The sequence below is a fragment of the Salvelinus alpinus genome, chromosome 15, assembly GCF_045679555.1.
Source record: "Salvelinus alpinus chromosome 15, SLU_Salpinus.1, whole genome shotgun sequence".
Classification (NCBI taxonomy): Eukaryota; Metazoa; Chordata; class Actinopteri; order Salmoniformes; family Salmonidae; genus Salvelinus; species Salvelinus alpinus.
In genome coordinates this window covers 19,416,706-19,440,551 of record NC_092100.1, presented here as the reverse complement: position 1 = coordinate 19,440,551, position 23,846 = coordinate 19,416,706, and the positions used below count along the sequence as shown (strand labels likewise).

Here is a 23,846-nt window from a genome sequence, read left to right as displayed (position 1 = left end):
GTAGGGATGAATGAACATCCACCCCCAAACACAGTCACAGGTTCCCTGTTTACTGTAATGTACAGTTGAAGTCAGAAGTTTACAAACACCTTAGCCAAATACATTTAAACTGTTTTTCACAATTCCTGACATTTAATCCTAGTAAAAAATTCCCTGTCTTAGGTCAGTTAGGATCACCACTTTATTTTAAGAATGTGAAATGTCAGAATAATAGTAGAGAATTATTTATTTCAGCTTTTATTTCTTTCATCACATTCCAGAGTGGGTCAGAAGTTTACATACACTCAATTAGTATTTGGTAGCATTGCCTTTAAATTGTTTATCTTGGGTCAAACGTCAGGTTTGTAGGCCTCGTTGCTCGCACAAGCTTTTTCAGTTCTGCCCACAGATTTTCTATAGGATTGAGGGCAGGGCTTTCTGATGGCCCCTCCAATACCTTGACTTTGTTGTCCTTAAAGCCATTTTGCCACAACTTTGGAAGTATGCTTGGGGTCATTGTCCATTTGGAAGACCCATTTGCGACCAAGCTTTAACTTCCTGACCGATGTCTTGAGATGTTGCGTCAATATATCCACATAATTGTCCTTCCTCATGATGCCAACTATTTTGTGAAGTGCACTAGTCCCTCCTGCAGCAAAGCACCCCCACAACATGATGCTGCCACCCCCGTGCTTCACGGTTGGGATGGTGTTTTTCGGCTTGTAAGCCTCCCCCTTTTTCCTCCAAACATAACGATGGTCATTATGGCCAAACAGTTCTATTTTTGCTTCATCAGACCAGAGGACATTTCTCCAAAAAGTACAATCTTTGTCCCCATGTGCAGTTGCAAACCCTAGTCTGGCTTTTTTATGGTGGTTTTGGAGCAGTGGCTTCTTCCTTGCTGAGCGGCCTTTCAGGTTATGTCGATATAGGACTCGTTTTACTGTGGATAGAAATACTTTTGTACCTGTTTTCTCCAGCATCTTCCCAAGGTCCTTTGCTGTTGTTCTGGAGTTGATTTGCACTTTTCGCACCAAAGTACGTTCATCTCTAGGAGACAGAGCCTTCTCCTTCCTGAGCGGTATGACGGCTTAGTGGTCCCGTGGTGTTTATACTTGCGTACTATTGTTTGTACAGATGAACGTGGTACCTTCAGGCGTTTGAAAATTGCTCCCAAGGATGAACCAGACTTGTGGAGTTCTACAAAAAAAAATCTGAGGTCTTGGCTAATTTCTTTTGATATTCCCATGATGTCAAGCAAAGAGGCACCGAGTTTGACGGTAGGCCTTGAAATACATCCACAGATACACCTCCAATTGACTCAAATTATGTCTTTTAGCCTATTAGAACCTTCTAAAGCCATGACATCATTTTCTGGATTTTTCTAAGCTGTTTAAAGGCACAGTCAACTTAGTGTATGTGCACTTTTGACCCACTGGATTTGTGATAGAGTGAAATAATCTGTCTGTTAACAATTGTTGGAGAAATGACTTGTGTTATGCACAAAGTAGAGGTCTTAACCGACTTGCCAAAACTAGTTTATTAACAAGAAATTTGTGGAGTGGTTGAAAAACGAGTTTTAATGACTCCAACCTAAGTGTATGTAAACTTCCGACTTCAACTGTAATGTCTAGGGGGTTGAGGGAGGTTTCTTGTATTTGTGTAGCTCTTCATTGTTATTGACAGCATTATTATTGTTGTTCAGAAAGTTATTACTCATTCATGACAAAGCTTCCACTATTCATTTTTATTTTATTTAACCTTTATTTAACTAGGTAAGTCAGTTAAGAACAAAGTCTTATTTACCATGACGGCTTACCCCAGCCAAACCCGGATGACGCTGGGCCAATTGCGGCCGGATGTGATACAGCCTGGAATTGAACCAGGGACTGTAGGGACACCTCTGCACTGAGATGCAGTGCCTTAGACCACTGCACCACTCGGCGGCCCCCTCCTGTGTCAGACTGATTACAAACAGCGTCTTAGTGGATAGTCTAAAACGACCTCGGCATGCAAACCCACTCCTATGACTCTTCTTGGCAGGACTTCCGGGAGAAGAACACGGACCACATGCGTCCAGACATCGTGGCTCTGCTGCGGAGCAGTGACCGGGCCTACGTGCGTCAGCTGATTGGGATGGACCCGGTGGCCATGTTCCGCTGGGGCATCCTGCGAGCCACCATCAGAGGCATGGCTGCCTTCAACGAGGCTGGACGCCGCTGGGCTGCCAAGAACGCAGGTCGAATATATACACCTTGCACTGTAGAAAAGTGGGAAGATGACTATATTATATATTTATATATATATATCAGATTGAGGCTTATGGGAAAAATGGAAATTCAAGGCTACCATGAGCAACTAATTTCTAAGTAGCAGACAGCTGTATCAATACTCTGTCAGCCATACACTGTGCCAGTTGTGTACTATATATATATAGTACACAACTGGCACAGTGTATGGCTGACAGAGTATTGATACAGCTGTCTGCTACTTAGAAATTAGTTGCTCATGGTAGCCTTGAATTTCCATTTTTCCCATAAGCCTCAATCTGCCAGTCTATTTGTTGTGTTGACTAGATGAGAAAAGTGTCTCGTTAAATTAAATCAAGGAAATACTAAACAGGGAGTTGGCCTCTGAAAGTACTCAACTGGATTATTTTTATTCATTTGACAAGCAGTAGTCATGGGGACCAGTCTTCTGTCCTCGTAGAGCCTTTAGGCATCTAATGTTATGTTTGTCTGTGTTCCTGTCTGTCTGGGGGTGCTTTTCTGTGTTTGTTCATTAGGTGTGCAGCGCCCTACTTCCAGGACTCCTTTGGGGGAGCTGCAGAGGTCCAACACGCCTGTAGAGAGAATGTACAGGTAAGACCCAGATCCACCACATAGCTCTCTGACTGAGGTACACACAGGGAAGAAGGTAAACTACATTTGTCCCAATATCCCCACTTCCATCCCACTTAAGAAGTGATGCATTGGCCATGCATAGGGCCCGCCTGTTTTATTTTCCTGGTCAGGTCAAGCGTGCAGCAATAACTCCTGGCCCTAGCCATGTATACTAGATAGTATGTTAGTGTGGATCTTGAAACATATTATGGGAGGGTTGGGAAACGGGCCTTCTTCCTCTCCGCCACTGTTGTTTTGGGTGTGATGTCATGTGATTGACAGATGGGTCTCTCTGTCCCCTGAGGCACACTTCAGATAGGCAGGAATTCAGTGGTTACAATCTACCAGTGCACACGTGGAGCTAAAGCCCAAGGACTATTCTTCCATCAGAAATCCACAACCCTACTAACTTGATCCAAGACCAAGTCGTCTAATTAATCTATACTATAAAAATGGAAAATTGTAATTGGGATTAACCAGAATAATTTAAATCACTTTGCCTGATTGGGGTTCCTCATGGAGAACAAGTTGAAGATTGGATAATCAGTCAATCAATCAAATTGTATTTATATAGGTCTTTAAAAAAATGTGTTTGTCTCAAAGATGACAAATGACAGGGTGAGCATCCGTACAGTGGACTTATCCAATGTCCCTGCACCTAGGATGACATGAAGAAGACTCAGACGGTAATATCATAAAAATCACAAGATTCTTCAGGAAGTGTATCCGTACTGGGAGACAAATGGAACTCTCCCTAAGCCTCTAGTAATTGGAACTGAATGAAACTATTGAAACAGTTGGCTTGTGTGCTTCCTGGTCTCTTGTATGACATCAGTTTAGTAAAATCCATAGAAATAGAATTATATGTATATCTGAAGAATCCTCCTTCATCTCATCCTGGCCTCTGTGTTGTTTCCCTTGCACCTGGGTGACCCCGAGTGCGTTTCTCTCCCTTCCACAGACAGCATAGAAGCCTATCTACTTATCTACTTTGATCACTCCAACAAGCGCCCCCTAGAGGCCATCAAAGACATCTTCACAAGCTGTTTTTTGCCATAGCACTACACAGCTGATTCAAATAATCAAAGCTCGATGATGGGTTGGTTATTTGAGCCAGCTGTGAAATGCTAGGGCAAAAACCAAAACGTGCACCCGGGGGGTGGTTACTTCATGAAGGTTTGCAGCAGGCATATATTTCTTTAGTTTGGAAAGGAAAGCAGCCAGACTACAGAAATAAACTTAATAGAAACATCGAAACACTGCAAACATTGTCCTTTCTAATCATCGACAGGCTGCATCTTGTTCATATTCTCTTCCTCCTTTCTCTCTATTTCTCTCCTCTATTTCCCCCCCTTTCTCGCTCTCTGTTTCTCTCCCTCTCTCGCCCATGGTAATCTGCCTCTTCATCCAGGTTTATTATGGTTAGTGTAGAACACAGGAAGGTGTTAGTGCTGCATGCTCTGATTATTTACTCATTACTGGGAGGAAACTGGCAAGGCTGTGCACACTAATATACACTGCTCAAAAAAATAAAGGGAACACTTAAACAACACAATGTAACTCCAAGTCAATCACACTTCTGTGAAATCAAACTGTCCACTTAGGAAGCAACACTGACAATACATTTCACATGCTGTTGTGCAAATGGAATAGACAAAAGGTGGAAATTATAGGCAATTAGCAAGACACCCCCAATAAAGGAGTGATTCTGCAGGTGGTGACCACGGACCACTTCTCAGTTCCTATGCTTCCTGGCTGATGTTTTGGTCACTTTTGAATGCTGGCGGTGCTTTCACTCTAGTGGTAGCATGAGACGGAGTCTACAACCCACACAAGTGGCTCAGGTAGTGCAGCTCATCCAGGATGGCACATCAATGCGAGCTGTGGCAAGAAGGTTTGCTGTGTCTGTCAGCGTAGTGTCCAGAGCATGGAGGCGCTACCAGGAGACAAGCCAGTACATCAGGAGACGTGGAGGAGGGCAACAACCCAGCAGCAGGACCTCTACCTCCGCCTTTGTGCAAGGAGGAGCACTGCCAGAGCCCTGCAAAATGACCTCCAGCAGGCCACAAATGTGCATGTGTCTGCTCAAACGGTCAGAAACAGACTCCATGAGGGTGGTATGAGGGCCCGACGTCCACAGGTGGGGGTTGCGCTTACAGCCCAACACCGTGCAGGACGTTTGGCATTTGCCAGAGAACATTGGCAAATTCGCCACTGGCGCCCTGTGCTCTTCACAGATGAAAGCAGGTTCACACTGAGCACATGAGCACATGTGACAGACGTGACAGAGTCTGGAGACGCCGTGGAGAACGTTCTGCTTCCTGCAACATCCTCCAGCATGATCGGTTTGGCGGTGGGTCAGTCATGGTGTGGGGTGGCATTTCTTTGTGGGGCCGCACAGCCCTCCATGTGCTCGCCAGAGGTAGCATGACTGCCATTAGGTACCGAGATGAGATCCTCAGAACCCTTGTGAGACCATATGCTGACACATGCACATTTGTGGCCTGCTGGAGGTCATTTTGCAGGGCTCTGGCAGTGCTCCTCCTTGCACAAAGGCGGAGGTAGCGGTCCTGCTGCTGGGTTGTTGCTCTCCTACGGCCTCCTCCACGTCTCCTGATGTACTGGCTTGTCTCCTGGTAGTGCCTCCATGCTCTGCACACTACGCTGACAGACACAGCAAACCTTCTTGCCACAGCTCGCATTGATGTGCCATCCTGGATGAGCTGCACTACCTGAGCCACTTGTGTGGGTTGTAGACTCCGTCTCATGCTACCACTAGAGTGAAAGCACCGCCAGCATTCAAAAGTGACCAAAACATCAGCCAGGAAGCATAGGAACTGAGAAGTGGTCTGTGGTCACCACCTGCAGAACCACTCCTTTATTGGGGGTGTCTTGCTAATTGCCTATAATTTCCACCTTTTGTCTATTCCATTTGCACAACAGCATGTGAAATTTATTGTCAATCAGTGTTGCTTCCTAAGTGAACAGTTTGATTTCACAGAAGTGTGATTGACTTGGAGTTACATTGTGTTGTTTAAGTGTTCCCTTTATTTTTTTGAGCAGTGTATGATAGTACAGCATTAAGAACATGTGCACACTAATACATAGTAGTAGTAAAGTTTGGTACATGAATCAGGTCAGGGAAAGTGCTATACATCTCATGTCCTGGAGTAGTTGTGATGAGAGAGGATATGTAATAAACAATTTCCTTTGGAGAAAGTTCGAGGATAACATAATTGTAGTGTCTAAATGGACCAAAATCCCCTGTCCTAATATGAGCATTCCCAGAGAGGAACTGAGCAGTAAGCAAAACACCACCCCTAGCACCTTCCTTAGGCCGTACCCCTTATGTGTTTCTATAGATCTGATAGGTGTAACCAATATGGGGATAGCTCCACCTAGGCTTTGGGGAGGCTCCTCCATTGTGCTTCCACCTATCTGGTTCTTTCAGACCTAAAAATACTGAAGAGGTCAGGGCTTTTAGGGGCTGGTTTTGGACTGGGCTAGTTTGTCTACGGTACCTTTTACTTACGGCCCAGCCCTTCCTGCCGGACCTCCTTTTGGTTTATTGATCAGATGTAAGTAGGATATTATAAACTGCGTTGTTCGAGCCCTGAATGCTGATTGGCTGACAGCTGTGGTATATCAGACCGTATATACCACAGGTTTGACAACATGTATTTTTATTGCTATAATTACGTTGGTAACCAGTTTATAATGTCAATAAAGTAACTCAGGGGTTTGTGATATATGGCCAATATGCCCTCTTAACAACAACAGTCTCTCCTATTCACCACTAGTATAACACCAGTCCAATGACCAATCCTAGTCCGCAGCAGTGTAACACCATTATGGATAAAATACATCAACCAGTGAAGCTTTGATTCAGGAATGCATGCTCACAGTACTTACTTACAGGTATGGTGTGAGAGAACACAACCTCTGTCTTTCTACACTTGCTTTAGCCATGGCTGGATGGTCTGAACTGAAGCAGCATTAAACACCAGTTTTACATGATCTCAACTTCAGACCTCTAACTGGTCTGTTGGTGTGTTTCTCTTGGGAAGCAGGCTCTTTGGTGGTGGGGTGTTTTCTGTCTTTTGAGGTGTCCTGACAGCAGTGTTTCTACCCCCCCCCCCCCCTGTCCTCCCCTTATGCCCCATGCCCAACACCCCTTCCCGTCTCCTCCCACTGTCTCTTACCCTCCATCCTCCTCACCCACTGTGGCCCTTGCTGGGTTGATTCAGGGACATGCATGCCCAGATAATCAGCTCCATTAAGGACTTGCAGCTGGACGGTGAGGACCCTCGCAAACTGCTGCAGTCCTGGGGTCGCCTGCGGTTCCCTCGACACCTCCTTCAGTGAGTCTGTAGCCCCTTCAGCTCAGCCCAGCTTGGCCTACCGTGGTCTAACCCAGCTTTAACAGTGCTCAACCTCAGTCCTCCTGGGGGCTGAGGCATCCCCTTAGATGCAAATCTTTGTTCCAGGCCAGTACTAGAACACCTGATTTGACTAAGATTTTTTTTATCCTAGTCCAAAACTGGAAACAGAATTATGTATTCAGCTAGAAGACATAATTCCTAATCTCTCACGCTCAACACGTGACAGACAGTTTAAGACACAGGCTGGGTAATTGGCTGTTTTGAGACGAAACCTCATGGAAAAACATGAATCCTAGTTATTTGCAGATGGCTGAAAACAACACTAGTCTGCTCGTGATAGTGGACTGCAAAGCCCATAGAGACTGGCTTCCAATGTGATGTTGATTAGCATGAGGCTGATGTTGTAATGCAGCGAGGCTGTTGCCCATATGGGCTATAATGGAGATAGAGGACTTGATGAAATCTGAGGATACAATGATGGCCTCAATAGCACAGCTGCTGCATGAACAAACATTACTCACATGAATGCATTGGCTTCTAGATTAAACTGTTTAAGAATGTGAAGTCTAAAAGAACCCAAAAGTTTGTTGGAAATCATAGCTTGTTTTAACATATATAGAACAATGGCTGTTGGGTATAAGATATACAAGTATTTAACACAGTGAAGAAACAAGTCTCCCTCGAAAAATGTGTGTGCAGTGTTGACCGCACAAATGACACACTGTAATAAACCCAAGGCTGAAATCATTTAGTTGGCACATAGCAACTGTTCCACTATAAATCCAAGGCTGATATGATGAAAACAAGATAGCTGGAGGAACAGGTATCCTACTCCTATAAGCCCTATGGGTCTCATCCAGGCTGTCTGATTGTTTGGCTGGATTCTCCCATCCGTGTGTCTGTCCGTCCGTCATCCCACCCATACTCCAGGTGCAAGCCCTCACGCCTCACTGACTGAGAATGACACACCATACTAACAACACGGCTCACCCCCCAACGCGCTCACCACTAGACCTCCTCAGCGACATCGCTGTGCTGAGCCCGTCTCACTAACCTCTCCCTCTCCCACAGGAAAAACAAGAATGCCAAGCAGAAACAGATCATACCTAAGGTAAACTTACAGTATCATACATACGCCAGCTACATCCACTCCTACATACATACATACAATCTGACACATGACCTGTAAATATGACTTCCGACCACCTGAAATTATTCGTATTTCTTCATTATCTCAGATCTTGATCACTAAATTATCTAATAGAAATGTTTCAAAATATAACATTTTAATCATCCGAGAGTATCAGCGACACTGAGGTGGTGTCTGCAGACGTTTAGAACTCTGTGATGTTGATGCTGTTCCTTAGAGCCTGTTGGACTCTCGCTCCCTGAAGTTCATTGTGGGTCGGACCCTCCACGACCGCACCGCCAAGTCTCTGCTGCACCTCAACAAGAAGAAGAAGACTCCCAGCATTAGTGCTCAGTTCCAGGTCAGCTGATCTCACCATCAAATACAGCAGCCAGACAGCCACTAACAAACAGTGCAGATGCAGGACTTTATTGAAGTTAGTCTCATTGATATGAAATCCTTTTTACATTGACAGACCTCTCTGACTAAACTGCTGGAGACTTTGGGCAGAGCAGAACCCTTCTTCATCCGCTGTATTCGCTCCAACTCTGAGAAGGTAACGCCCCTTTTTTTCTATTATGTACAACCAAGATGATGATGATAAATGATTATGATGAGTCCCTCTAATGATGTGCTGTGTGTGTGCAGAAGGAGATGTGTCTGAACGAGACCCTGGTGCTGCAGCAGCTGCACTACACGGGCATGCTAGAGACGGTTCGCATCCGGAGGTCTGGCTATGGAGCCAAGTACACATTCCAAGTACAGTGCACCTCTTTAATAACTCAGACAGCCAGAAGCAATGTCTGAAACAATATCTGTTGTTGATACTTGACATTCATTGTTTACCAATGAAAATAATTGCTTTATATCAAGGTTGTCAAACTCATTCCACGGAGGGCCGAGTGTCTGCAGGTTTTAGATTTTTCCCTTCAATTAAGCCCTAGACAACAAGGTGAGGAGAGTTCCTTACTAATTACAAGGGAGGAGCGAAAACCCGCAGACACTCGGTCCTCCGTGAAACATATTCTTTATTTCTTGCATGTTAGAAGGAACATTTTTATTGAGCAATGTCTGTCAAAACAAAATAGCTATTATAAATGTGTACCTGTAGGAATTCATTGAGCAATTCCGAGTGTTGCTGCCCAAGAATGCTACAGCCTCCAAGCCAGAGGACATCTCGGCCCTGTTCCAGAGGATGGCGCTCGACCACACCACTTACCAGATAGGAAAAACCAAGGTAAGACAAGCTCACCTCCACATTTTCCTCACAGAAATACATTTTAATTGCCTTTTAATTGTCTTGAATTAAATTGCGATCCTCAGGTTTACCTGAAGGAGCTGGAGCGTCAGCAGCTGCAGGACACGCTACACAAGGACGTGATGCGTAAGATCATCTTCCTGCAGTACTGGTTCAGGGCCCGCCTGGAGAGGAGGTACTTCCTGGAGATGAGACAGGCGGCCATGTTCCTCCAGGTAAGCTGTGTGATAACCCGTCCTGTACAGATGTCAGCTCAAAGATGCGACTTTTCCTCATACAAAATGCCTAGAAATCTAGTATTTTCAATATCTATTTCTTACAAAGAAATACATAGAAATTGTCCAATATCCATCCTTTGAGACAATCATATTCCTGCAGATGGGGAATAAATTAGTTCTGTTTGGTAATATATGTCAGGGTAATAATTTGTTCTTGCCCGTGTTCATCCCTCCCAGCATGCGTGGCGTAGACGCCGCAAGGAACGGCAGTGTCAGGCAGCCACGCTGATCCAGGCTGTGTGGAAGGGCTCCAGACAGAGGTCAGAGTACCTCCGCAGGCATACCAGCATCATGAAGATCCAGGCTCTGGCCAGAGGACACTCCGCACGGAGGAGGTACAGCACGAGGCCACACCACTGAAATACATTCATTGCTTAGTGTAGTATTTATAAAGTGTGAAATGCTTTGAGTTACCGGTAAACACTGACTTAGTTGAATTGAATTTATTTGGGTTAAAGACATATACAACAAAATGTACAATGTGGACCCAGAGGATAGCACTTAAAAGTTTTAATTAAAACACTTGTTTCCAAAGTGTTCCTCCGAGGTAAAAACAAATAACACATATAATGATTAAAAGATCGACAAGATTACAAACAACCACATTGCATTCATTTATATTGACATCCTAAAAAGTGGCACTATACATTGCACATTTTCCTAACCTTAAAGGCCCAGTGGAGTTCTGTGTTTTTATATACATTTCCACACTGTGGTTAGAATAATACTGTGAAATTGTGTAAATTATAATAATGCCCTTTTAGTGTAAGAGCTGTTTGAAAAGACCACCTGAAATTTCAGCCTGTTTTGGTGGGATGAAGTTTTGGCCTGCCTGATGACCATCACCAGGCTGTAAATTAGTTAAATGGACAAAAAGAGAGTTTCAAACCTCTGCTAATAACCGCTAGTTTTCAGTTTTCCACTCAGACCACTCCCAGACAGTCCTAGCAAAATTCTTCTTGAGAAATTGTTCTATGCTAAGAACCTATTTTTGTTTCTTTTTTACCATTTTAATTGAAAACAATCACACTAAGGTACTTGAGATAAAAGCGTCTGCGTTGGGCCTTTAAAAAACAACATATTCATCGCACATCATCTCTTACCTCGGAAACAACCTATGGCTTGTATAGAAAATGCTATACAAATGCTTGGAAATTCCCAGAGATGCCTAACATTGTCATATGAATGTTGAACCACTACTGAATCATGTTGAACTTAACAGGTGCCATTCAATACGGGAGGAGAGGAGGAAAAGGGAGGAGGAGGCCAGGAAGAAAGAAGAGGAAGCAGAGGAAGCCAGGAAGAGGGCGGAGGAAGAGGCAGCCAGGCTAGCGAGAGAGGCAGAAGAGGAGGCAGCCCGACTGGAAATGGAAGCAGAGGAAGAAGCATTTAGGAGAAAGAAAGAGGCAGTGCAGGAGGCAGCGGAATGGAGGGCGAGGGAGGAGGCAAGGCTGAGGCAGGCAGAAAGTGTCAACAAGGAACCTGAGACACAGGAGGAGCCAGAGGCACAGGTGGCAGCTGAAAGAACTCTAGATGCGAGCCAACATGAGGATAAAGTGCCTGTCCAGGACAAGGAGAAGCAGAGGGAGGAGGCAGAAGCTGCAGAGGCTGCAGCTACTTCACCTCCTGAGGAGGTGGACATGGGGGATGCTTCTACAGTCTTCCAGCCTGATGAGGGCAACGGTACACAGGCTGAGGCTGGGCCCCAGCTGGAGGAGGAGAGCCAGGCTGTGGAGGAACCGGAGGAAGCCCACTCCAAGGAGCCTGAGGAGGAGGAGGGGACCATGGAGGAAGCTGCCCCCCAGTCACCAGAAAAAGACAATGGGGCTCAGGCTGCTGTGGAGGCACACAGGTCGCAGGTCTCCAGGAGCCAGGAGAAGAGAGAACAGCGGCGCCAGCGGGGCCTGGAGCATAGCCAGCGGGAGAGTGAGCGGGTCGCCTTGGCAGCCACCAAGGAGGAGCCTGTCCCTAAGATCAAAGGTCAGGAGGCAGCCAGCCGAGCCGAGGTCAAGCCAAAAGAGCGGGCCGAGCGGGCGGACAGCAAGGAACTGGACCAGTACACCTTTGTAGCCTGGAAGAAAGAAGCCAAAGCCACCTCCCACACCCCTGCACCTGTACGCCCCAGCACCTTACGCCTGAACCCCCCCGAACCAATGGATGACAGGAACGGCCATAATGAGGTCCTGGGTCCAGGCAATCTGGTTCGCTACAGCCAACAGGGCACCATCAAGGAGAAGGCAGAGAAATGGAAGGGGAAGAAGACTGATGGACGACAACCAGAGTACACCAGTCCTGACGACCACAGCAAGGACAGGAGGAAAAATCATTCACCGTACGACATTCCATATCCTTGTGATATCTACAGTAATATTAATGAGTTATACTTGCTTTAGGATATCATTGTCTCTGCAACATGAGAAAAGACCAGAGGATTCCCCCAGTTATGATTATGAATTTTACATCTGTCTCCGTTTATTTCCAGGAGTGGTGGAAACTCTCTTGATACGGTGTCCCCTGGCTCGGACAATTCTGGTGCCACTTCCAACAGAGAGGTAACATTGCTATACTATTATAACCACCATTTCTTTGGGAAAAAAATCATATTTTTTCATTTTGCTTATATTTAACTAGGCAAGTCAATTAAGAACAAATTCTTATTTACAATGATGGCCTACTAAGAGGCAAAAGGCCTCCTATGGGGGCAAAGTAAAACACATCGACAAGAGACACCACAACATGGTAGCAGCACAAACACAGTACAAACATTGTTAGGCACAGATAACTGCACGAAGGGCAAAAAGGTAGAGACAACAATACATCACCCGAAGCAGCCACAAGTGTCAGTAAGAATGTCCATGATTGAGTCTTTGAATGTAGAGATGGCGATAAAACTGTCCAGTTTGAGTGTTTTTTTGCAGCGCTTTCCATTCGCTAGCTGCATCGAACTGAAAAGAGGAGCGACCCCGGGATGTGTGCACACTGAACAAAAATAAACGCAACATGCAACAATTAATGATTTTAATGAGTTACAGTACATGTAATGAAATCAGTCAATTTAAATAAATGCTATGGGTTTCATTTGACTGGGAATACAGATATTTATCTGTTGGTAGGGGCGTGGATCAGAAAACCAGTCAGTATCTGGTGTGACCACCATTTGCTTCGTACAGCATGACATATCTCCTTTACATAGAGTTGATCAGGCTGTGGACCTGTGGTATGTTGTCCCACTCTTCAGTGGCTGTGCGAAGTTGCTGGGTATTGGCAGGAACTGAAACACACTGTTGTACATCCTGATCCGGAGCATCACAAACATGCTTAATGGGTGACATGTCTGGTAAGTATGCAGGCCATGGAAGAACTGGGACATTTTCAGCTTCCAGGGGGTATGCATTGTCATGCTGAAACATGAGGTGATGGCGGCGGATGAATGGCACGACAGTGGATCTCATCACGGTATCTCTGTGCAGTCAAATTGCCATCGATAAAATGCAATTGTCTTTGTTTGTAGCTTATGCCTGCCCTTCCCATAATCCCACCGCCACCAAGGGGCACTCTGTTCACAACGTTGAAATCAGCAAACTGCTCTCACACGCAATGCCATACACACTGTGTGCCATCTGCCCGGTACAGTTGAAACCGGGATTCATCCGTGAAGAGCACAGTGGCCATCGAAGGTGAGCATTTACCCACTAAAGACGGTTACGACACCAAACTGCAGTAAGCTCAAGACCCTGATGAGGACGACGAGCACGCAGTTGAGCTTACCTGAGATGGTTTGACTGTTTGTGCATAAATTCTTCACTTGTGCAAACCCACAGTTTCATCGGCTGTCCAGGTGGCTGGTCTTGGAGGATCTCGCAGGTGAAGAAGCAGGATGTGGAGGTCCTGGGCTGGCATGGTTACGCATGATCTGTGGTTGTGAGGCCGGTTGGACGTACTGCCAAATCCTCTAAAACGACGTTGGAGGCGGACTATAGTAGAGAAATTAACATTCAGTTCTCTGGCAACAGCTCAGGATGACATTCCTGCAGTCAGCATGCCAGTTGCACGCTCCCTCAAAACTTGAGACATCTGTGGGATTGTGTTGTGACAAAACTGCACATTTTAGAGTCCTTTTATTGTCCCCAGCACAAGGTGCATCTGTGTAATGATCATGCTGTTTAATTAGCTTGTTGATATGCCACACCTGTCAGGTGGATGGATTATCTTGGCAAAGGAGAAATGCTCACTAACAGGGACGTAAACAAATTAATGTGAGAAATAAGCTTTTTGTGCGTATGGAACATTTCAGGGATCTTTCATTTCATCTCGTGAAAGATGGGACCAACACTTTACATGTTGCGTTTATATTTTTGTTCAGTGTATGTGGAGGATGAGGGTTGCAGTAGGTATCTCAAATAGGGGGGAGTGAGACCTAACAGGGTTTTATAAATAAGCATCAACCAGTGGGTCTTGTGCCGTGTATACAGAGATGGCCAGTTTACAGAGGAGTGTAGAGTGCAGTGATGTATCCTATAAGGAGCATTGGTGGCATATCTGATGGCCGAACACCTAGCCGCTCGAGAGCAACCTTAACTGCCGTTCTATAAATTATGTCTCTGTAATCTAGCATGGGTAGGATGGTCATCTGAATTAGGGTTAGTTTGGCAGCTGGTGTGAAAGAGGAGCGATTACGATAGAGGAAACCAAGTCTAGATTTAACCTTAGCCTGCAGCTTGGATATGTGCTCAGAGAAGGACAGTGTGCCATACTCCCAAGTACTTGTATGAGTTGACTACCTCAAGCTCTAAACCAGGGGTGGGCAACTCCAGTCCTCAAGGGCCTGATTGGTGTCACACTTTTTCTCCATCCCTAGCAAACACAGCTGATTAATAAAATTGCATTCTTAACTGAAGATCATGATTAGGTGATTATTGGAGTCAGGTGTTGGCTGGGGCAAAACGGTGACACCAATCAGGCCCTCGAGGCCTGGAATTGCCCACTCCTGCTCTAAACCCTCAGAGGTAGTAATCAAACCGAACCACATGACCTTTGTTTTGGAGATGTTCAGAACAAGGTTAAGGGTAGAGAAATCTTGTTGGAGACTAAGAAAGCTGTGTTGTACTGCGTTTAACACAAAATCCGGGGAGGGGCCAGCTGAGGTATAAGACTATCATCTGCATATAAATGGATGAGAGAGCTTCCTACTGCCTGAGCTGTGTTGTTGATGTAATTTGAGAAGATCGCGGAGCCTAGGATCGAGCATTGGGGTACTCCCATGGTGACAGGCAGTGGCTGAGACAGCAGATGTTCTGACTTTACACATTGCACTCTTTGAGAGAGGTAGTTAGCAAACTAGACCCTTCAGAGACACCAATACCAACCCACATGAATGGAACGGTCTAAAGCAGTGGTTTCCAAACTTTTTATAGTCCCGTACCCCTTCAAACATTCAACCTCCAGCTGCGTACCCCCTCTAGCACCAAGGTCAACACTCTCAAATGTTTTTTGCCATCATTGTAAGCCTGCCACACACACTATACGATAAATTAATTAAACATAAGAATGAGTGAGTTTCTCACAAACTGGCTCGTGGGAAGTCACAAAGAGCTCTTATAGTACCAGGGCACAAATAATAATAAATAATTTTGCTCTTTATTTAGCCATCTTTGTTCATCGAAAATTGTGAATAACTCACCACAGGTTAATGAGAAGGGTGTGCTTGAAAGGATGCACATAACTCTGCAATTTTGGGTTGTATTGGAGAGAGTGTCTTAAATAATTTTCCACACAGTCAGTGCCTATATTTAGTTTTCAGTTGCATCAGTGTCTTAACAGCGCAATTTGCCAAGGCTGGATACTCTGAGCGCAGCCCAGTCCAGAACACTGTCAGTGGCTTCTGATTAAATTTTCACAGAACCACTCGTTGCAATTTCGATGAGGCTCTCTTGTTCAGATATCGGTAAAATGGACTGGAGGCAGGGCATGAAAGGGATAACGAATCAAGTTGTTTGTGTCATCCGTTTTGGGAAAGTACCTGCGTTTGCGTAATTGCGCACCCAACTTACTCCGGTGCTTCGCTATATCATATTTGACATTGTCCGTAAGCCTGAGTTCATTTGCACATAAAAAATCATACAATGACGGGGAAGAGCTCCAACGTCTTAATCATAGCCTCAATTTTGTCCCACACATTGAATATAGTTGCGGAGAGTCCCTGTAATCCTAGATTCAGATCATTCAGGCGAGAAAAAACATCACCCAGATAGGCCAGTCATGTGAGAAACTCGTCATCATGCAAGCGGTCAGACAAGTGAAAATTATGGTCAGTAAAGAAAACTTTAAGCTCGTCTCTCAATTCAAAAAAACGTGTCAATACTTTGCCCCTTGATAACCAGCGCACTTCTTTCTGTATGTTGTAAAAGCATTACATGGTTGCTGTCCATATCATTGCATAATGCAGAAAATACATGAGAGTTCAGGGGCTTGCTTTAACCAAGTTAACCATTTTCACTGTAGTGTCCAAAACATTTTTCAAGTTTCAGGCATTCCCTTGGCAGCAAGAGCCTCTCAGTGGATGTTGCAGTGTACCGAAGTGGCGTCGGGAGCAACTGCACGCGCGTTACCACTCCACTATGTCTCCCTTTCATGGTTTTTGTGCCATCAGTACAGATACCAACATGAGCAGCAGCTACGTTTGGCTACATACGGACCGTTAGTGGAATTCCCGCGAGAGAGTAACGGTTAATGTGATTGGATGTTAGTTATTTGACTAGGCTACCTGTATTTGATATTGTGTTATTTCGCTGAACACTAGATGGTTTAATTATATTTTTGGCAGTGAAACGAAGCTACTCAGGCAAGAAAAAAACCTCACCCAAATGCATAGCCCCGCTGGAAAATATAACTGGACTGTTTGAAAATGTGAAGGGGGAAAAATGTAGTAAACTTTTTTTTTTATGTGAATCACACATGCCGACGGCATTGCGCGTACCCCTGGGAATACCTGGTCTAACGTATCAAAAGCTTTGGCTAAGTCAAAAATAGCTGCAGAACATTGCTTAGAATTAAGGGCAATGGTGACATCATTGAGGCCCTTTAAGGTTGCAGTGACATATCCGTAACCTGAGCTGAAACCAGATTGCATACCAGACCGAGATATTTTGACATCAAGAAAGCTCGTCAGTTGATTATTGCCAAATTTTTCCAACACTTTTGATAAATGGAAATTGGCCTTCAACAGTTCAGGATCAGCTTGATCTCCCCCTTTAAATAAAGGACTCATCGTTGCTGCCTTCTAAGCACTGGGAACCTCCTCAGATAGGAGAGACAGGTTTGGCGATGATAGGGCTGCAACCTTAAAGAAGAAAGGATCTAAACCATCTAACCCAGATTGTTTTTTGGGGTCAAGTGCATGGAGCTCCTTTAGCGCCTCAGACTCAGTGACCGCCTGCTGGGAGATGCTGTGTAGCGGGGCAGGGGGAAAAGATGGCAGAGCATCAGGGTTAGTTGCATTAGAAGGGCTGGAAGATGAGGAAGTCTTGGATGGGCAAGGACACATGGCTTAGTCAAATAGGAATCCTGACTTAATGAAGTGGTGATTTAAAGAGCTCAACCATATGCTCCTTGTCAGTAACAACCACATCATCAACCTTAACATGCAGACTACACCTGCCACCGGGCGCATGTCCAGCCACACCAGACGTGATCAGGACATGGAGGTTGAAATATCAAAATGAACTCTGAACCAAATATATTAATTTGGGGACTGGTCGAAACACACATGAAACATTCATGGACATTTAGTTAGCTAGCTTGCTGTTGCTAGCTAATTGTTCCAGAGATATAAACATTGGGTTGTTATTTTGCCTGAAATGTACAAGGTCCCTTTTTAGCTGGATCTTTTGTAGAATATCGACCCATTTTGAGTCACGTAAAATTGTGTGTCCTCTGTATCCACAGATAAAAGGGGAAACCTAGTTAGTTTCTAGTAATTCTAGCTTTTATATGGTGGTTGGGTTGGCAACCAACTTTAAGGTGCATTACTGCAACCGACTGGAGTGTGGACCTCGTTCATCTTTCAATCACCTAGGTGGGTGTATTCTCCTAATGTTGTCCGCATTTAAGGGACATGGACAGCTGCGACGAGGAGGGTTTATTCTCCAGGTCTTTCACCGTTTTCCAGAACTTCTTGAGGTTAGACCCACAGAGCGAGAACTGATCGTTAAAGTAATTTGTGTGCCGAGCCTTCCGCCAAATTTTTTTTTTGAGATGGAGTAAGTCTGCCAGATCACGGTCAAACCAGAGGCTGAACCTGCTTTTAATTCTCATTTTCTGTGTGCATGTTTGTTAATAATACCACTGAAAATATATTTTAAAAATAAGGTCCTAGTATCTTCAATAGAGGGGATCAAGCTGATTCTATACCCCTTTACAGAGGCCAGGTCATGAAGGAAAGCTTTCTCATTAAAGTTTCTCAGCAAGCGTCTATGACAAATCAGGACAGGTCATTTAACTGAGCAGCCATTACGAACACAGGCCTTAAAATAGTGATCAATAAGGTCATTACAGAAAACACCAGACTGATACCTGTGAGTATAACGTCAAGGAGAGTAGCCTTTTCTGTGTGTTTGGAATCCTACATTGTAGGATTGGTAATAATCTGAAAGATTTAGGGAGCAAATCAAATTGTTTGGTGACAGACTTGGTGGAGACAACAGAGAACTGAAGGTGTTCCTTGGTAAAGATTGCCACTCCACCACCTTTGGAAGATCTGTCTTCAGAAAAAGGTCAATGAACATCAATGTTCAGAACACTCTTTCTTAACCATGTCTCAGTAATGACCATCTGGATTGGAACTGTGAACCTACACTTTCAATTTATCAATTTTAGGTAATAAACTAGTAGTGTTAACATGCAAAAAAAACAGGCTTTTACAAGAGCAGAAATCGGTGAAGCAAAAATCATCAGAGCACAAGTCAGAATTGGCAATAGCAATAGTAGACTGACCATTTCCAGATATCATCAGCAGTAATACAATCAGGGCACGGGAGAGGACAGGGCGAGCTCTGCATTGTTGAATTATTTTAATGACTTTATCATTTGCATCAGATGGCAACAAGATCATATTTTACTGCAATTTCATCAGGTAGCATGAATACAAAGCTGGCGGGAGAAGGTTAGAGTAGGATGGGAGGCCGAGAGACAGAGTCATGAGTGTAGGAACAAACTTTGTCTGTCTTCACGGTCGGGTAAATGAGCAAACTCATAGTCAACAAAGTGAACAGGAGTCATTGAGCAAATAGCGCAAAGCACAACAAAAAAGTAAAACGGCTTGGAGCCAACCATTGTAAGTTCAAAGAGTCACTCGCCCCAACAAAACAAGGTGAGAGAGTAGCTCTTTGAGCCCAGTAGGCTATAAAAGTCTGAGATAATTAGTATAGGCCTACTATTTATTAATTTATTTTAAAGCATTTATGAGTAAAGCACAAATGAATTGGCCTACATAAAGTTCAGAGCAGTCCAAAATCTATGTGTGTGCTGAAGGCAAGCGAAAGCTTGGGAGAGAGGGGTGAGTGTGGCAGGGTTATCTGTACCAGACAGGTGGAGACAGGCCAGGGGAGATGGGGAGCAGATCGCCGGGTGGGATCCAAGCAGCAGTGCAGCAGGCAACGGGAGTAGGTGTCACACCCACTTGGGGGATGCTTTGTCGGGAGGCTGAGTAGAAGAGGAGGCGCTCGACCTTACCGAACAGGTGCGTGGTGGAGGAGATAAAAACGTCCGAAGCGAAAAGCTGAACGAAAAATGTGGGGGAAGACAAAACCAAGACACCAGTAAAAATGCTGAATTCCAATCCGAGATCAAACAGTGATTTAAAGTAAAGAGCAAAAAAGTAAGCGCTGCATATGTCCCAGCAGCATTGTGTGCCTTGCCCTTTCTTATGAACTGTTATTTTCATCAAATACGAGGGCAGCACATCAGATCTGAACAGGTTGAAGCTAGCATATCACATTCTTTATTCATGACATTTGAATGAAAGCTTAGTGTCATTGTACTTCTCTGGCTCTAATAGGTCAGAACACGTTACCGTAAACATTCCAAACACAAATGTTGACTAGCTCGTAGACGTCGCCTTTTAAGAAAAGTTAAGAAATGGAGGATGGGACATATTGGACCTGCTTCCCTTTGAGCGCAAGGGCCTGCTTGGGCCCACAAGGGACAAAGTCCATGGATAAGGTATAATCACAAAGCCAGAGCAGAGCTTGCCACCACAGAGAAACGGAGCCCTGCCCGTTAGAGACAATCTGGTGCATCCTAGCACACCTTTGGCTCTTAATCTCTGGACTCCAGTTTCAGGTCTTTTTTGCCCTAGTATTTAACCTCATCATACACTTCTTTAGATGTAATGCGGAGCATAATCAATAGGCTTGGGAGTGGTTGATCAACCCCCACAATTAAACCCTTTCTGGTCAACCATCATGATTTGGGGGTTTTATCAGAGGTGGTCCTTGGAATTTGTTTCTTCATGGGTTATTTCACACAGGAATATTATTTTATCAACATTTTATAAAACATTTAATGTCATGCCCATGGCAGCAAAAAAAATGAGTAGTAACTTGTTTACCATTTTACAAGGCTCTTACTGTAATTGTGTGCCTATAGACTTGCATCTGCATTCGGCAGTGTTTTTGGGCGATAACTTTCCTGTGGATTGCTAACACACAACCACTCTCATTTTCCAATTGAATGATTCATTTGCTATTTAAATAACAAGTGGTCACAAATGATTTTGAGGATTTGACTCAATAATGAATCAGTTTTCCTCTTAACCACCAACAACAACAATGTGCTGCTGGGAATGAACATGGGTGTATTTTTCAGGTGATAAAATTATATGAACCTCTTCCATAATTTGTGCAATGGATAATGAGTAGTGGAACTTTTGAGGTGATTGTCCCTCAGGTTGGGTGTTGATGGAAGTTGGGTAGGTTGGGTTGTCATGGAGGTCTATCGGAAGTTGGGTAGGTTGGGTTCTCATGGATGTCTATTGGAAGTTGGTTGGGTTCTCAAGGAAGTCTATTGGTTGATATAGGGGCGGCAGATAGCCTAGTGGTTAGAGCGTTGGACTAGTAACCGAAAGGATGCAAGATTGAATCCCCGAGCTGACAATCTGTAGTTCTGCCCCTGAACAAGGCAGTTAACCCACTGTTCCTAGGCCGTCATTGAAAATAAGAATTTGTTCTTAACTGACTTGCCTAGTTAAATAAAGGTAAAATAAAAAAATATTGGGTTGGGGTCATTCTTGATTGCTGGAAATGTCATGTCTTTTTCCTGTCGCAAATGAAACTATCAAGTTTTACCAAGGCCTCATCTCCTCAAACAGTTTTTTCAATCACCTGCTCAACATGATGAGAATTGTACAGTATAGTTTGATTCTTCACATTGATCTTATTGTTCGTACTTGCAGCTCCAGTCTGCTGTAGAGGATTGGTCAACGGGCAGCATGAAGAGGAGGACCCATGACACCTCAGGCCACCAGGACACTGTCCAAACTCTACCGCCCACCCCAGAGAGGTACACTGCTTCAGGGAAACTAATGTTAGATATTTTACAGCAGGATGGGGGACAGAGCAGTCCCGGCTGATTCGTTTTGGGTTGTGAAAGAGACTGGGTTGGACCTAAAAATATTGGCTTTGTTTTTAGATGAGTCATAAGAGCATTCCAAAAGCTTTTGGTAGATCATGGCATAAATAGGTTTTGGAACTAGCGGTATAGAACCTTAGTTGGCCAATATTATGGTTTGATGCCTTGGGTTTTGGATGTTAAAATGCATATGATGATGTCCTAAGGGTCTCTTCCAGATAACCCCAATGATCAATCAAATGTATTTATAAAGCCCTTTTTATATCAGCAGTTGTCACAAAGTGCTTATACAGAAACTTGGCCTAAAACCCCAAACAGCAAGCAATGCAGATATAGAAGTGCGGTGGCTAAAAAGACAGGAACCTAGGAAGATGCTTGAGTGTGATGTTAATGTAAAGAGACTGATGTAACTGTGGAGGAAAACCCTTCACTAGACGATCTCATCCACCCCGGAGGTCTGAGGCAGATAGCCCATGGGAAAACACTATTCCTTGTGTAATCAAACTGTCTAGCTCCTTCATATGGCACGTTGCACAAGCTAGAGTTTCCCATATATAGCTATAGAGGCAGTTTGTTATTGGAGGGGATAGATTCCAGAAATTCCTTAACTTAATTTACTCTGAACGGATTTACTTGTTCCCCACTTTTTGGGATGTGCTGTGCCTTACTGTTCCAATGTTTTTATCAGGCTGGACGATCAAAATATTGGGCTTTATTTTGATTTTGTTTAAAGATTGTTACCATGGCACTCATTGAGCAGAGTCGGTCTATAAACCCTGAAAATATGTGGTGTTGGACTGGACAGATGAGAACATTTATTACTGTAGGCTTACATACAAAAATCCTCTGCCCCTTGACATTCACAAAGATTCAACATTCACATCTCGCACTTCTGATCACTAAAACAAAGCATGTTTTATCCAATTCTCCTGCATGGTGGCAGATATGATCAAATGGCAGATTGTATTTCTGTGTCAAGTCCGAACAACAGGTACTCTTGTAATTATGTTGTTCATATTAGTAGGATTGGATATATTGCTCACCTGTGCCTATTTACAGTCAAACCCATTAAAAAACATAATACACATCAATAACCCACAAATGTTACAATTAGTGTTTTTGTATTGACTCCTACTGTATGAGTGTGTTGATGGTGTGGTGTAGATCCTCAGGGTTCCTGAGGAAGATCCTGAAGAAACGTTCCCATAAAGAAGCTCATACTCCTGACGATGGAGATCTGAGCGACCGAGGAGAAGGTTAGAGGCACCAGGATGCAGCCTTGGGGCACAACAAATATGTGACCTGACCAGGAAAATCTCTGGGTCCTAGTTCTACAATAGGCTATAATAACCCGAGTGTACATTTTGTTCCTGGTCAAGTCACATGGTCATTCAAAGTGAATCTCTCATATGTTGACATCACTTGATTATCCTAGATACCCGATATGGCACATTTCCATCTGAAACAACATCTCTTACTTCTCTACTGCCCTATTTAGCTTGTCTCCAGCATATCTTGTTGCTATGTAACTGTTAGGTTGCTGTCAAATGACTTGTCAGTGCCTTTAGTAGTGTATACTGTACAAGGTAGGGAGTTTCTCTGGGACTGTGAAATAAGGTGGTATTTGTGCTAAGATTCAGTCTGGCCTGGAAATGGCAGTGCTCTTACTCATGTGAAGGTGCTGGAAGAGGGCAGTGATGTAGGGGGTGATACAGGGTCAGTCACTTCCTGAACATGAGACCCAGAGAGAAAATACAGGTGTATTTCTCCAATGGATTTGTTTCTTAAATAAGTTGCTTTCTGGTAAATAATTAGTCAAGTAGGATTAAGCTCTATCATAACAACATAGTTTGGACCTTTTATCATCATGTTTTGACTGTGAAACTGGCTCTAGCCTCTTGCTATGGTAGTGCGTCACAGTTTGGCGTTAGAGAGAATTAAAAATATGTTTTATCAACAAAGTGATATGAAAATCCAAAAAACTAGTTTGGAATCAAGTGAAGTGTTTATTTCCTGGCCAAAACAATATATGTAAAAGGCTCTCAAGTCCCCAAAACTTACATTCTACAGCTTATACAGATATGGCTGTCATTAATAAATCATGTTAAACACTATTATTCCACACAGAGTGAGTCCATGAAACTTATTATGCAACTTGTTAACCAAATGTTTACTCTTGAACTTATTTAGACTTGCCATGACAAAGGGGTTGAATACTTATTGACTCAAGACTTTTCAGCTTTTAATTTTTAATTAATTTGTTAAAAATAAAAAACCTAATTCCACTTTGACATTATGGGGTATTGTGTGTAG

At 44.0% G+C, this 23,846-nt stretch overlaps 1 protein-coding gene across 8 annotated transcripts in view; it reads left to right on the top strand.

Moving 5' to 3' along the window:
• LOC139539635 (unconventional myosin-IXb-like) overlaps positions 1 to 23,846 on the top strand; it is a 105,627-nt gene that overhangs the window by 58,734 nt on the left and 23,047 nt on the right. For 7 of the 8 annotated variants that reach the window (XM_071342757.1, XM_071342759.1, XM_071342754.1 and 4 more), the window contains exons 13-26: positions 2,023 to 2,218; positions 2,765 to 2,840; positions 7,109 to 7,222; positions 8,315 to 8,354; positions 8,611 to 8,733; positions 8,848 to 8,928; positions 9,021 to 9,131; positions 9,484 to 9,609; positions 9,696 to 9,845; positions 10,086 to 10,243; positions 11,131 to 12,240; positions 12,391 to 12,460; positions 21,358 to 21,464; positions 22,698 to 22,789. In XM_071342757.1, coding sequence (XP_071198858.1) covers positions 2,023 to 2,218; positions 2,765 to 2,840; positions 7,109 to 7,222; positions 8,315 to 8,354; positions 8,611 to 8,733; positions 8,848 to 8,928; positions 9,021 to 9,131; positions 9,484 to 9,609; positions 9,696 to 9,845; positions 10,086 to 10,243; positions 11,131 to 12,240; positions 12,391 to 12,460; positions 21,358 to 21,464; positions 22,698 to 22,789 — 2,554 coding nt within the window. The remainder of the gene's footprint in view (positions 1 to 2,022; positions 2,219 to 2,764; positions 2,841 to 7,108; positions 7,223 to 8,314; positions 8,355 to 8,610; positions 8,734 to 8,847; positions 8,929 to 9,020; positions 9,132 to 9,483; positions 9,610 to 9,695; positions 9,846 to 10,085; positions 10,244 to 11,130; positions 12,241 to 12,390; positions 12,461 to 21,357; positions 21,465 to 22,697; positions 22,790 to 23,846) is intronic. The other variant, XM_071342756.1, reaches the window with a different exon arrangement.